At 35.8% G+C, this 16071-nt stretch overlaps 1 protein-coding gene across 3 annotated transcripts in view; it reads right to left on the bottom strand.

Annotated features, from left to right (window-relative positions):
• Positions 1-16071, bottom strand: part of PPP3CA (protein phosphatase 3 catalytic subunit alpha) — a 314998-nt gene that overhangs the window by 77159 nt on the left and 221768 nt on the right. For all 3 annotated transcript variants that reach the window (XM_044912904.1, XM_044912905.1, XM_044912906.1), the window contains exon 3: positions 3635-3759. In XM_044912904.1, coding sequence (XP_044768839.1) covers positions 3635-3759 — 125 coding nt within the window. The remainder of the gene's footprint in view (positions 1-3634; positions 3760-16071) is intronic.

The following is a 16071-nucleotide window of genomic DNA, read 5'->3' as shown; positions in this document are numbered from 1 at the left end:
CCATAATCCACAATTAAGAGCCCCAAAGTATTCTCAGTAAATATATTTTATAGAAACGTCTGTTCTATTTTAAACATGATGATATCACTGAGCCATCCCAAAGCCCTTCAAAGGTCACAGTCTAATCAAAATGGATCATTTTCATAGATGAGGCCTTCACATTTTTGTTATTTCTGTATGCATGCGGCAAGTCCCTGGAGCTGTACTCTCAGACACTTAGAGTTTAATTAAAGAGCTTTGTGAAGATGGGAACTCTGATAGATGCATCTCAGAACTTTCAAATGTCCTGATACATTTGCTATGTCACCAACACCTGGGTTCACTCTTTGATCCTTTGCTTGAATTTCAAAAGGTGCATACGACACACAATATTGCAACTTTCATAGTTCAAATATCTAGATTAATTGTAGACTCAAAAGAAATCTGCTGAAGAGTAAGTTAGTGATTACTGCTTCTCGAGTTCTTTAAGGAAACAGAGCTCTAAAAAGCTCCTAATCAGGGAGAGTTTAGGAAATTTCAAGTTAATTTGAGGCCAGAGATTCAGAAGCCTCAACTCTCGGAGTAAAAATTCAAAGGTAAATAAGCACCAACCAGATTAAGAAATAATATTATCCAAAGATGGAGCTGGTGAGACAAAGAAGGAGTCCAAATGCGTCAACTGTTACTCAAGGAACACATGATTTCTTTAGTGCTTTATCTTTACTAGTAAATTAATAGGGAACAGTGTTAATTCTTTGACTAGATTTAAAAGATGGCAATTGAGTCATTAAAATCACAAATATTACACCATTGAAAAAATTTTCCAACATAGCACTCCATCGTTTGGCCAATAAAAATAATCACTCCCAACAGAGAGATTTCCCTAGGAAGGTGAGCTTCAAGGAAAGTAGAACACCTATTTCGTTCATCCTCAGAATCTTACATAGGAGCACTTTGCATGTTAAATGAATAAGATGAACTTAAGAGTCACTCAAATAATTTTTGGAAGTATTTACTTAGATTCCACAGAATTGTAATTTAAGGGAAGTAGTAGAAACATTTTATGCCCCATTTCTGTTTTCTGCCTATTGCAGTCTTTCTCAAACCTGGCTACATATTGAAATCACCTCTGGCCATAGCAACAAGTTCTGGCCTATGGAATGCAAGTTGAAGTAGTGGTACCACTTCTGGGAAACATGCATAAATGAGAGGACATGCCCTTCTCTTTTTCCTTTTCCTTCTAGCTGAATGCAACACAGGACATGATGGTTGAAGCTGGTGTAGCTGTCTTGGGTGACAAGGCAGCCTTTGGAACGAGCCCACACATCCCATGCCCATCAGAGCAACAAGGCAGAAAGAGCCTGGGCCCCGGGACCAGGCTGGGTCACACCAGCTGGGCAGTCCCATCTGTGAGCTTCTACTGGAGAGAGAAATAAACTTCTATCTTGTTCAAACCACCATTTCACAGGTTTGTTGTTATTTTCTCTTGGCAGATACCAGCCCTAATGTGATATAAAGTCTTAGAAAATTTGCCTTCAATCGCCCTTCCCTACCAAGTTGGTCAAGTTAGCCCATGAATAAAATTTATGAAGTTTACTAATTTCTTCCCTTGTACTTTGCTTGTTTCAATTTCCTTCCTAACTAATCTCACTTCTTTGATTCAGTCTTCCCCAGTCAAGTCTGCTCTCAAAATTGTTCCACTTTTCTATATTGCAATAGCAATCATTTTCTGTACTTCTTTTATCACAAGGTTTTAATAATTCAAATCATTGAATCCTGGATGACCAAGGCTTTTGATTCTATGTAACTTTTTACAGTTATTATTTTCCCACATAGATTTAGTTTTCTAGAAAGCAAGGCTATACATTTCTTCAAATTCTCTATAGTTCTGATCATACTGCATATACACTTCATGTGTTCAATAATACAGTACTTGTTTACCAAGAGGAAGAAATACCAAAAATTTACTTCCTCCTTTTGTTTTTATATACCAAAACCATCTCTCCTTCCCTTGTCACCATGAATAATTAAGAAATGTATGGTCCTCAAATACAGAAAGGCTTAATATATTGGTGAAAAAATATATATATTTATAATTTATATAGCAAATGACAAAAGTTTCTCTCTCTATAGAGAGAGAGACTCAATGACTGAAGGTAAATTGAATAACCAAAAAAATAAAATTGGTATGATAGTTTTAAAAACAAAAGCTGTTTAAGAGTGGTATGTTCTTCAACATTAAATATTCCTATAGTAAATAAAATATTATGATGAAAATTTAAAAAACTAAAATCTTTTTACATGGTTATTATGAATATATGATGTTGGTGTGAGACTTTTATAAAGTTGATTTCTCTCTTAATTTTTTTTTTCCTTTTAAATGTATTTTTGGGAGGCGCCTGGGTGGCTCAGTCGTTAAGCATCTGCCTTCGGCTCAGGTCCTGGTCCCAGGGTCCTGGGATCGAGCCCCGCATCGGGCTCCCTGCTCGGCGGGAAGCCTGCTTCTCCCTCTCCCGCTCCCCCTGCTTGTGTTCCCTCTCTCGCTGTGTCTCTCTCTGTCAAATAAATAAATAAAATCTTTAACAATAAATAAATAAATAAAAATACATGTTTTTTTTCTGAGAACACATATAATGGCAGGTACTATAGCATGAGCTCTGCTTCTTTAATACTCATTCTCATTTTTATTTTAAATTCTTTCTTTTTTTTTAAAGACTTATTTATTTATTAGAGAGAGAGACACACGGAGAGTGCATGCCTGCACGCAAGCGGGGAGCAGAGGGGGGAAGGCCAGAGGGAGAAGGAGAGAGATAATCCTCAAGCAGGCTCCCTGTTGAGTGTGGAGCCTGATGTGGGACTTGAGTCCAGGACCCTGAGATCATGACCTGAGCTGAAATCAAGAGTCAGACACCCAACCAACTGAACCACCCAGGCATCCCATCAAATCATTTCTTTTAATAAATATCTGATGACCCCTTTCTATGTTTGAGACACCATGTTAAGCACCAGGAAGAACAAACAAGTGAATAAAGCGAAGTCTTTGCCTTTATTTTGAATGCAATTTCTACTTACCTGAAGTGGATGCAGGTGGGAGGCTGAGGAAGAACCTCTACTCAAAGGTTATCTGTTTTGTTTTAATTAATGAGTTTGACAAATTACCCTAGTTTAGATGACAGATGCCAAAAAAGACAAAACACAGCAGCTGTAAGTGTACTCACACATACTTACACATAAAAACACAGACACAGACAGCCGTGCACCTGGTTATCAATTTACAAAGATGAGTTATTGCCTCACAATTATAAGGCATAACCATGCAAATACATTCCTGCTTATTTAAAAAAACTTTGATTACTTCTGTCAACAGGAAAAAGAATTATCTAATGTAAAATATGATATAATTTTTGCAAAGTTGCAAATATATAAAAGGTATAAAAGGCAAAGTCTTAATAATGACCATCTCCTTGGCATCTCTATGTATTAAAAAGCATATGGGAATCAACTGAAAATAGAATACATAATATCCCAAGAATTAGGTGCATTAAAGTTCTATTATAGACTAGGAATTTCCTTAAGACAATAACATTTACCACTTGTAGCTTGCCAAGATATTGTTGATCCATTCCCGAATAGCTAAGAAATGATGCGGACTTACTTCGATACTGAAGTACCCTCTGTCAACATAGTCCCCTAAGAAGAGGTAGCGAGTGTTGGCAGGAGATCCCCCCACTTCAAAGAGCTTCATCAAGTCAAAGAATTGTCCATGGATGTCCCCACAAACTGAAAGAAACAAAGAAAATTCATTTTATGGTCACATTATGATTCTGAATTAGATTTAAAAATTACAAAATTTTAGAGCCAGAAGGAATGTAGAGCTCATCTTAGCCGAAATATTCTTTTGCAAAACAGGATAAGTGAGACAGAGATTTCAAAGTTAATTAATGCGTACCTGGCTCTACCATCCAAACTTACCAATTCACAGATTAACTGTAAAAATAAAGATAATAATAATAATGACTAGTATTGCTATGCATTCAACAATGCTACACCACACCCTGTGCTAAGAAATTTATGCACATTTCCTGATTTCATACTAACAAGGTCATGGGGTGAATTTTCCCTTTGCAGATAAGAGATAAAGCAAAGAGAGGTTCAGAAATTTGGAATTATCTCTATATAACTGAGGTTTGAATAAAGAAATACTACCTTTTATTACCTCCTGAAGAAAAAGAAAGTTAATATGTATCATAAAAACTATATTTCATTGAATCTAAAATGCCATCAATTATAAAACACATCATTAGTTTATGTACCACTAAGAAAAAACCCTCCAATTTAAATTTAAATTATAAAAGAATATTTTTTATAAGATGTACTCTAATATCAGATGTTAAAAATGACAAAAAAATTGTGAAATAAAAAAAAAACCTGTAATAGTACCAAAAATCACTGGGAAATAGTATTTCTTAATTTTCTCACCTTCTCTTTTAAAACCAAAATTCTCGAAAGAACTATGTAGCCTCTCTTTTTAGAAACCACTTATTTAGTACTTATCATTTCATTTACTACTTCCAAAGCCCTAAAAAAATATATATATTATCTCCATTATACAGATGAGGAAATAGTGTAGCTAAGACAGGTTATGTGGCTAAGCAAGATGACTCTTCTATATGGATAATCCAGGGTTTAAATTCAGGTTTGCCTAATTCAAAGCTTTTGCTACCAACCATCATGTTATAATATCTTTGATATTTTATATGTTTTACCTATGTATACGTATTTAATATTTTAAAATAATTTTATGCTTAAATGATGAACATGATGTGGTTGTTTCTTGAACACTAAGAGGCTCATGGAATGAATATATCAACAAATAGGAAATCTTAGTAGGCCAAAGCACGCTATCTTAATGCATTCTATGCTGCAATCAATTTAAGATAAAACCATTTTAGTCTACCTCCATCTCATTCCCCCTCTCCTTTTCTTGTTTGCTAGATGTGGGTCTTCGATGTCTTAAATAATCCAAGTTTCTTTCTTCCTTGGATTTCCACAGGCTGATGCCTTTTCATCCACCAGTCACAGGTGCAAAGGGTTCTTTCTTGAGCACTCTATATAAAGGAGTTGCCTTTCTCCAAAATCATTCTTCATCCCATTAATTTGTTTTACTTTCTTCACAATAGTTAACACTATCGGGAATTATCTAGCTTATTAATTTGCATGCCGTTTCTTCCCTGATCTTTCCCACTGAAATATAACCTCTGTGAGGTTGTATAACTTGTCAGTCTTGGTCACTGTATCCCCAGTGCTAAGAACAGCACCTCCCACCCAGTAGGCACATGAGAAACATGTGCTACCTGATGATTCTTCCACTGGGCTTGTGCTGTGCTTAATTTGGAAATCCATTAACTGAGAAGTCAGGGATTTTAAGATGCCCTTGGGATTGATAGAGTTGGATGACAAGTCTGTAGAGTTCGCTCTGGTGCAAGCCAAAAGCCTTCAAGTTGTCTAAGATGCTTGTTTTAAGCCTTTGAGTCACAGCTTTCAAAACAGTGTGCAGCAAGACTGGGGTAGAATGCAGGACCTCCAAACTGGTTCCCCTACCTGGTTCTACATCAGAAACACATGGGGAGGTTTGGAAACTAGATCCCTGGGCCTTGAATTGGAATCTCCAGAGATGCAGATTTATAACCAGCTCTTAGATAAGTCTTATCTAGTCAGTAAGACTAAATAGACCTACACTTTTGAGCCTTTGTGGGCACACCTCAGCCCTCATTCTGCATGCTTGTGTGGTTCGCCTCACAGGGATTATATGTGGGGGAGATACATGTTTGAAAGGCAACTTCAATGTTAATTCCAGGTTGGTGTGAAAGCAGGAGTTCCTATTTGTGAAAGGATAATATTGAAGGGATTGTTTGATCGAATCTAGGAGAAAGAGATGAATCAAAGAAAAGTGATAAGATAAGAACAAAATTTCTTTGGGCTTCTGAATGCAGCTATTGCTTATGCTTTGTGCATTTCAGTTTTAGGATAAAAGATTTATCCCAAATATCTGGGAACATTCACTACTTTGATATCAAACTTCAGGATAAAAGTGATTGCCACACCCAAGAGGATATCGGGTGGGGGCCATGGCACCACACAGAGGGAAGGTTACTTCTACGCGATGGTAAGTGAAAGGTATAGCCAGGTAGCTTTCCCTCTCTTTTATGCTGTGGCTCCCACCTTCCATCCTCTTGGGTATACCTGAGCAATATAAAAATGTCAGCTAATGAGGCAGGCTGTCGTGCTCACAGTCTCCAATACTCCACCAGGCTAGGTCCTTTCATCTTCAACATCATTTGGTTTTAACAACACTTCCAAAACAACCAGGCTTTGACAAGTTCTGTTATACCTTCAAGGCAAGCTCTTTCTTCATCGACGTAGCCTTGTTTCCCACATTTCCCTAGCTTTCCATTATTTGCTTCTCATTGCCAATGGAACACTGCTGGTGGACAGAGTACTCACCTAAGGGCCAACACTGAAAGGCCTGTTATATTGAAAAGGCTCCAAAACTAAAGATACGCAATACGGGCAATAAAAGCACTCCTACTCTCTATGAAAATATCCATTCACCTGGCTAAACATTCTCCCAAAATATATATTGTGTCTTCAATAGATTATTAGGAGAATTGTATATATTTCCATCCGAAAGGTAGAGAGTTACAGCATTAATAAAATGAACACATCAAAGATAATGAAATAAAACAGAAGGATTTTTTTTTTTTCTGGACCATTGATACCCTTATCCATGAGTAACCTGATGTGCCACAACCTGATGGTTATTTTCCCTATGAACTGTGGTCCTACTTTTGTTTTTATACTGGAGAAGTAAGAACTCCATGAGTTTTTATACTGCTCGGGTATACTAAGCAGTTAAATCTATTTGGTGAGAAGGTATCATTATCTTCTTGGTTCTTTTCCTAAGTGGGGTGACTAAATGATTTTGAATGTGGCTATTCTAATATTCTCAGTACAACCAAATGGCGCAAGAGTGACCAACATCCTGTGATGCTTCCATATTTATTACTTTTTTCTCTTCTACTATCAGGAAATACATAAATTATGCCGAAATAACCAAGTGCTAAGTAAAACCTAAGTAAACAATTACTTCTAAGTAAATGCCTTTTAATATTGCTTCCCTGCCCACAATGACTCTCAGTCCACCGCAAATAAAACTTTACTGGAAATGATTCTGACACATGAGTGGTACCAACTTCTGATCTAAATCTTCTGAAGGAGAGTACAGAATTTTGAAGTGGGAAACTGAAAAAAAAATACAGAAAGGCCTCATCTTTATTTCTTAAGGAAGGGAATAGCTTTTATTTCTAATATTTCTGGATAGCTAGTTTATTAAGCTTTGGAATCACAGGTTTGGACAGAGGTTCAAGTACATATAAACATAAATATAACTGTGTGTCTGTCTATGCATGTGCACGCGTGTGCATGTGTGTGTGTGCGTGTGTGTGTGTAAAACCACCCATCACAAAGGAGGAATTATTTGGAGATTAGTGGTCGGTGTAGCAGTTAGGGAGTCATTAAACAAGTTCAAGACTTTACTCGCTGTATATTACAGCAAAGTAGTGCTAAAGAGAAAGCAATAAACAGCTGGGGCAGTAACAAGGGACTCTTTGTAGTTGGCTGAGTGAGTTCTTATACTCTACAAACTGGACAATGAATCAGTCACAGGGCAAGTCTAAGAATCCCTAAAACCAGCACACTGCTAAGTAGAGAAGATAATGGCCAGCACATGGAGGACAAACAGGCTCTTGAGAAAACAATAGGCAGAGGAAGAAGGACAAGCTGGAAAGATCATCATGACCACGACCAAGCCCTTGCCTTGCATCACCTGACTAGAGATAAGCTGGTAACTCTACTTAGAAGGGATAGGTGTTCGGTACAAGAACCATGCACATATTATACATACAATTAGGTAAGCACGTCATAGTTAATTTAGTGAATCAGCAAATAAGTATGTCCATATTATAATTTAATTTTTTTTCAAAGAATTCCATTGTTTCTAAGTTCACATTGGCAATTAAATTACAACATTAAAAAACGTAAACAATACACAGTACTGAATACAGGAGGATGGGCCCAGTATAATTGCTGTACAGTTGATAGTTTGAAAAGGACTCTGACATGGGGTGCCTGGGTGGCTCAGATGGTTAAGCGTCTGCCTTCAGCTCAGGTCATGATCCCAGGGTCCTGGGATCGAGCCCCACATCGGGCTCCTGGCTCGGCCGGGAGTCTGCTTCTCCCTCTCCCTCTGCCTCTCCCACTGCTCATGCTCTCTCTCTCTGTATCTCTGTGTCTCAAATGAATAAATAAAATCTTTAAAAAAAAAGAATAAAAAAAAAAAAAAAAAAGAAAAGGACTCTGACAAAATTGTCATCCTGAAAAGGAGTCATAGTAACAAATATAAAATATATACTTTCATGTAAAACTACTTACAATAGTTTTGAATTACTGCTCACACTCCCACATTTTCTTGTTTATATAAAAAAAATCCATCAAAGAACATCACTGGGTCAACTTCTTACTGACACTAAGCAAAACTTCTATGTCATAGCATTCCAGGTTAAAGAAAGCTTACACAAATTAGAATGCTTGGGGACAGAGAAGTGAGTTGTTAAAGACAGACAAACAGACAAACAAAAAAACTGTCAAACGATAAATTGCAGGGGGAAAATAGATTTTTAATAGACCAGCTTTCAATATTGCATTGATACCATGATTTAGAAGTCTAGTGCTTTGGATTCTTGACTCGCTATTTTTCTATAAAGACCTTTTAGTTCCTCCAAAACACTGGCTTTTATCATCTTGGAAGACTTGCATGAAGTAGAATAACTTCTTATACAAGTTTTTCCAGTTCGTACTAAACTGACAGTTTGTAATTTTTCTTTTAGAAAAGACGTTACTGAATCGCCTAGCAACTTTCACCATTAGGGTGCCATTGTCCTTTCAGCTTCACTGACTTCAACCCAATATTTTTTCCATAGTAGCCACATTCTCCCAAGACAGTAACATTTCTCATGTTAAGGAACTAACATGTCAAATTCTCAGCATGAGGGGATTAATCTATTAAACTTATTGGTTTGATTTTTTAATCTTCTGTCAGCTACAACTTATTCTTTCCCCAAATTCACAATTTTGCAGAGAAAGGTCTTACGTGTAGAGATTTTGCTATAGGTTAAATACAAGTACATATCTGCTTCCCTCTCTTGCTAATCCAGGCTTAGGTAAACCTTCGTGAATGGTAAGTTCCAGTACAAACCAGCCGGTGTGAATATGCGTAGTTAATTAGCAGAATGTGTAAACTTCTGAAATCTGGCAATTAGTGAGATAAAAGTGAGTTTTATAATGGCATTCCCTTATTTTTAAAAATCTTCATCAACTGTAAAATAAACTAACCAAGAAAAAATAAAGGGGTCTAATCCACTAAAGATGTATACTTCAAAATAATTAATATTTTCCCCATAGCAAATATTATTTGTCAAATGTTTAACATGCCATAGGCACTTTCTAAACCACAAAATATGAATTCTTAACCAGGGCACTCTGGTTTTGATAGTATAAAACAATAAAAGTCTCCAAATCAAAACTTGCTAAATACTGAAATTTCAATAATTTTATTTTATTTATTTTTTTAAAGATTTTATTTATTTATTTGAGAGAGAACAAGCAGAGGGAAGAGGCAGAGCGAGAGGGAGAAGCAGGCTCCCTACTGAGCAGGGAGCTCGACATGGGGCTCGATCCTAGGACCCTGAGATCGTGACCTGAGCCGAAGGCAGACACTTAACCGACTGAGCCACCCAGGTGCCCCATGAAATTTCAATAATTTTGAGAGAAAAAAAATAAAGCTATGAAATTCAATACAAAACAATAACAGCACCAGTGCAGATTAATAGCAATAATTTCAAACACTTTATATTTATGATGCTGTTTTATGAAGATAAATAAACTACCTGTTTGCCAGTGATAATGAGAACTAATACAGGACAACTGAAAAAAAGGGAACTATATTATAGATTCTAATAGTAACAATACAGTACTAAATCCCCAAATCTCAGTTTATAATTATAATCCGATGGAAAGAAACTAGAATAGTCTACATTTTTAAACTGTGTTATAGAAGGACCAAACATATGCAACATCATAGTATGTACACAGTGTGTTCCAATTGATAGAAAAATAAATTATTGAAATTTATGTTTATTTTTTTGTCCTAAAAATAAGTGTTCTCACCATCAAAATTATTGTTTGATTTTTTTTTCCTTCCTGGGTTGAATGCTTTACAAGATTTTGTTTACTGGAATAATTTAATTTACTAAACAAGAATGTATTTGTTTCAAATGTTACCACTATTCTTCCATTTCAGCATCAATCCAGATTATAACAAAATGCATAATTATTAAAATTCATAATAATGTTATAGAATTATATAAGTCATGGTCATGGCTGTGATACTAATGACTAATAAGGATGTACAATACTTACAGGATTATTTAATTAAATTTGGTCATCACTCTGTTCATGTGTCCAAGTTTGGTCAGACCTGGAAACTACCGGTTGATTATGTGGTATGTGGATTTATTTACATTATGTAGTTCACTAAGCCCTTGACTGTCATCACTAATCAAAAGTATTGGATGAACACTATTAGTTGACGTAACTTCAGTCAAATATAAATAAATTTGATGATTTACATACTTAGATATACCATTAGTAAATGAATGACCGTTCTCTTCAATTTTTGAAATACTGAGCCCAGGTTTCAGAACCCAATGAACTCCCTCCAGAACCCTGGAACATGGGCTTTCATTACTATAACCAGATCTGGGGGTTACAGATCTATGCCTTAGTGGTGTTCCTATCTTTATTATTTCTGGAGCTTTTTTTTTTTTTTTTTTTTTTTAACTATTTGGTAGTTGTGGTCACAGTATTCTTTCAGTTCTGGCTTTTTGCTTTTTTCCTGGTTGCGTTATTTCATCCTTGAGAAGAGGCAGTAGAGTGCAATGGTTAAGTACACAGACTACAAAGCTTGACTGCCTAGTGTCATAATTGCTTTTTGTTAGTTTTTTGGTTTGTGTGTGTATTCCTCCTGATGGACCCGAGTCAACGGACTATGGCTTCTTAGTTAATTATTGTCTTCTTCATTCTCCTTGAATCAGCTTTACTATCTATTGAATATGTGGATTCTTCCAATTTGCTTTTCCCAACTTCCTCCTTTCCATATACATTCACACTCTATCCTTTTTTACTACTTTTCCTTCTGCTTTCACCATCTTGCTTTGTAAAAACATGCCATCTGTCTGACTAGGACAAGATACTTAATCTTTCTAGGAGGTCTCAGATGCCTCATCTGTAGGGAGCTTCATATGGGACCATATTTGATATGTTTTCTTTAATTAAATAAAGTAATATAAGGAAGAAAAAAAGGCTTAGCAGGCTGTGGCACACGGACTGTACGGACACAACATGAAATAGTCATGGTAGCTATTCCAGATGGCATCTGCCTAAGAAATATTGTGAATGTTTTGCCAGATTTCGATAGATGATATCTAAGTACCGGTACTCAACATAGCCATAAATAAAATATACGAAAAGGTGTTCTATTTTTTCCACTTTTTATCCAAATCTATGCTGTCATATATCGAAAACTGTTGAGGCTGGAATCAAATAGACTTGGTATTGTGTTCCACAACTGCCATTTTCTAAGAGTGGAAATATCTGCCAATGGCTTTAGTGATATTCCCAATCTTCCGGGGAGTAGCAGCACCGTAGTAAGTTTCCAGTTAGTCTCGTTTTCTTTTGTAGCAAAGATCATTTACAAGACCACTCTGTTTTATGGCTGTGTAATGGTAGTAATGTTTTAAAAGCTGAAAGTCACATAGTCAATAGAAGGAATATAAGGTATTGCACCAAATGGATTAAAAAACAAAATAAAACAAAACAACTCTTCTTTGAATTCTGGAAAACTCACTTAAGAAAAATCTTCTAAGTGGGGAATAAGTGAGTCATTTCTTATTACTGTTATGATACTCCTCAAATTTGGACAATTTAAAAGATTATTTTATTTCTAATATTTTAAAAACTCAAGGAAAGCAAGCTACTGATATTTAATTCTAAAGTTCACATATTCATCATTAAATTGGCAAATATAGGCAGTGGGCTTATCAGTAAAGGGGTTTTTATCTAGCACTGACTTTCAAGTAGGCAGTTCTATTTATGCCTACTAGTAAGTGAACAAAGCTAGTAAGTGCTATTCCTAAAAGATAATACTCAAATGACTTAATAGAAAGAAGGATTAAATTTCTTCAGTAAAAATACAAGCTAACTTGTCATATGAGTCATATTTGGAAATGGAATTTTTAATTTTTAATTGACCAATTATTAAAAATAGATGAACAACCCAGACATGTTAGAACACATTCATTTGAAAATTAGTTAAGAAAAAGTATTCTCTGGAAAATAATTCTGACAAAGGCAATGAGCCTATTTCTTAATTCTACCTAGTTTTCCTTAATCTATCAATCCCTCATCTATCTTTCATTCAGATATTCCTGAATTATTTATTCAGTTAAATATCTCAAACAACAGGGGAGCCTGCATGGCTCAGTTGGTTAAGTGTTTGCCTTCGGCTCAGGCTCAGGGCATGATCCCAGTGTCCTGGGATCAAGCACCACGTCAGGCTCCCTGCTCAGCGGGGAGCCTGCTTCTCCGTCTCCTCTACCCACCGCCCCCCCCCACCCCCTCCATGCTCTCTCTCTCACTCTCTCTCTCTCAAATAAAAAAATTTTAAAAATCTTAAAAAAATATCTGAACAAATAAACCAATGAAATGTGTAATATTTACTAAATAAACTATATTAAAAGGATGAATAAGTACCACGAAAGATTGATGATTTCTTATTTGCGCTAGAATATACTGGGACAATAAAGAAACGAAAGGCTTGGAATTTGGTCTCAAGAACTTTAGAGTGTACTTGAGAAAGCACACACATACAAAATGGTATTGAAAAATGTTGGCTTCCTGGCATCCAAGTATTTCCCTCTCCATTTTGAAACTTCTGAGCACTCTCTTATGGTCAAGAAATATGGGTTTAAGAGTTAGTTCTCCCATAAACATTTATATAAGTGAATCATTTCATTGCCTCTCTGCCATTTGTCAAACTTCCTAACAGAGGCAGAAGGATATATAGTTCCTCTAAAAATAAATGTCTAGTTAAAAATACTTTACATATATTTTTTTATGTTTTTATTTTAAAATTTCAAATTACCTTAAGAAAGCATGAGATTGTGTTGTTTATCCAAAGGAGGTATCAATTTAAAAATTTTAAAACTTGTACTAATTAATTTCATATTTCTATGTCAGAACTAATATCCATTCAATTGAAGATTCCACTTGTGGAGCTGATTATATTCCACAGTGATACAATCATCAATTTTGCTTTTCTCTATGAATACAAATTGGGGTCACAGTCCTAAATTGACTTAAGTCAAGCATCTGTGTCTCTGTATATTTTGTACTTTTATGTATGTGCTTGTCACCAATTTGAGCATGAATCATGTCTTATGTTTCTTCACCATTTGACAAGTAACTACTAAATTATGCAAAAATCATGTTTGCCTAACATGCTGTATAAAGCATATAAACTAAAGGATCATGGCAATCTAATGCAGGTGTTTGGAAAACACAGAACCACTGCCAATAACTCATCATAACTTGTGATTCATCAGTAATCAAATTTAGTTTATTTTTCATTGATCAAAAATGATGAATGCTTCTTATATATTTGAAATGCTAAAAAGATCAATCAGGTTTGTCAACCAACTCTTTTCCTTTCCCTTGACAAAATATAAAAAAAATTGAAAAATGAAGAATTTTCATAATGTGGCGAGTTATTACACTGATTTTTACTGGGGAAGTTTATTTTCTAAAATCACATAATTTTAAGTTACATTTCCTTATAAACCTGCTTTATTAAATTTCCAGAACTCTTTCTACCATCTATATTCATCACTTAAGGTATTTTAAACAAGACTTTTAAGTGTTCTTAATACATATGAGACTGATTTTAAAATATTATGTCTCTTTGTTATTAGTCATGTCACAAACTAAACTACGTTTTTCAAAAGAACACTGGATTTCTCCTGTGATGTTTTGATACTTTACAAGAGAGTTCACATGTCAGAGTGGACAAATTGTCCAAAATCCCCAAAAATAGCTAACTACATAAACTAGGATATTCTATTTTAGACAGTCTTAATTAGCAGGTAGTTTTGAGTTACCTCCCACATGATAGATGTTACGGAGAATTAAAAAATAGTCACTTTCAATGATGGGAAGAACAGTTTATATAAATATGAAATAATTCTAGAATAAGATGTAATTTTATAGTAAAGGAATACAAAAACAATCAATTCCCTTAAGAAACACAGAGCATACTTGGGACATAAGACTTAAACATATGAATAGGGACCAGATGAGGCATCCAACTGCTTAACTGCTACTGATCTGACCTTTCATCAGTAAGAAAACAATGACTTTTGACCATGATCTTCGCTCTGTGGCTTCTAGACGTGTGAAATGTAGATGGCTAAAACCGTTCCAGAGGGGTCTAGTCAAGAGGCTCCTTAACATTTCAGATTTCTCAGAACTAGAGACAGGATAAGATCAATTGTACTTTCTGTGTCCTACAGATGTTACCTGGGAAATAGGAGGAAGCCAAACACACGGGGCTTGCAATGTGTGCTGTGCCGGCATGGCAAGTATGATCCTTTCTTTCTGTTTCATGAATAAGTAATTTTCCTCTCTGCAGTGCTAAGTCATCCTGACCGCTTTTGACCTTTCCCTCCCTAACAGTAAGAGCAAGCAAAGACCAGTGTGATTGAGGTCATATATTGGCTTCAAACGTGTTCTGTAGAGCCAAAAGGGTACATGAGGAGTGTTAGGGGTCTTTATAACAATAAGGTCTACTTTTATCATTTTTCATACTTGAAGTTAGTTCCATGGAAGGTTTCTGTGTGTGCATGGGTGGGCGTTGTGTTGGGGTAAGGGTGGAGTGCCAGGTTCTGCTGCTTAAAATGTGTTTACAATTATTACTGAAATAGACAGAAGTCTTAACAGAAAATCAGAAGTTTGGAAATGAAGGTTGGTTGACATTATCAAAGAAGACTTAACCACAAGGAAGTGACCTATAGTGTTTAAAAAAATTTGTAATCAATTGAGAATAAGAGGAAGGGATCTTTAGGTAAGAAGGGGCAAATGAACCAGAAAAAATAGACTGCAAAAAGAAAAAAAAAAGTATTGATCAGAGGGTATATGTGAAACAGAGGAGATTAGTTAGATTAGAGAGGTGAGATTAGATTACGAAGGGCCTTGGATTCTTGTATGTGATGTTTTAAGGAGTAGGAGAACAATCCCAGTAATATAAGAAGATAAATCTGGAAGCTCTCGGGAAAATGCAATGGTGTGGAAAAATTGAAAGCCAGTTTTCAATAAGAGGTTCATTACAATAATTAAGTCACAAGACAACGAGGTCTGATATTACAATGGTGGCAATGTGAAAAGATCAAAGGGGACTACTAGAATATTTTTTTTAAAGATTTTATTTATTTATTTGAGAGAGAGAATGAGATAGAGAGAGAGAGAGAGCATGAGACGGGGGAGGGTCAGAGGGAGAAGCAGACTCCCTGCTGAGCAGGGAGCCCGATGCGGGACTCGATCCCGGGACTCCAGGATCACGACCTGAGCCGAAGGCAGTCGCTTAACCAACTGAGCCACCCAGGCGCCCCTAGAATATTTTTATACTTCTATACGACCATTAAAAATTATATAATAAATGAAATCATTCATGTACGCCCTGATTCAGTAAACAGTAAATGCCTACAACATTCCTAAGAATGTTGTGTTAGACCCTAAGAATGTTCGGGTATTAGACGCTAAGAATGTAAGAGAACGTACACATAACTAATGCTCTCATAAAGGTAGCATGTAAGAAGGACAATGAACTAAATAGGTAATAATACTAGGGTACAAGATCTAAAGGCA

This window comes from Neomonachus schauinslandi, chromosome 2, assembly GCF_002201575.2.
Source record: "Neomonachus schauinslandi chromosome 2, ASM220157v2, whole genome shotgun sequence".
NCBI classification, from domain to species: Eukaryota; Metazoa; Chordata; class Mammalia; order Carnivora; family Phocidae; genus Neomonachus; species Neomonachus schauinslandi.
Note: the sequence above shows the minus strand (reverse complement) of the source record. Positions and strands in the feature narration are given on the sequence as shown.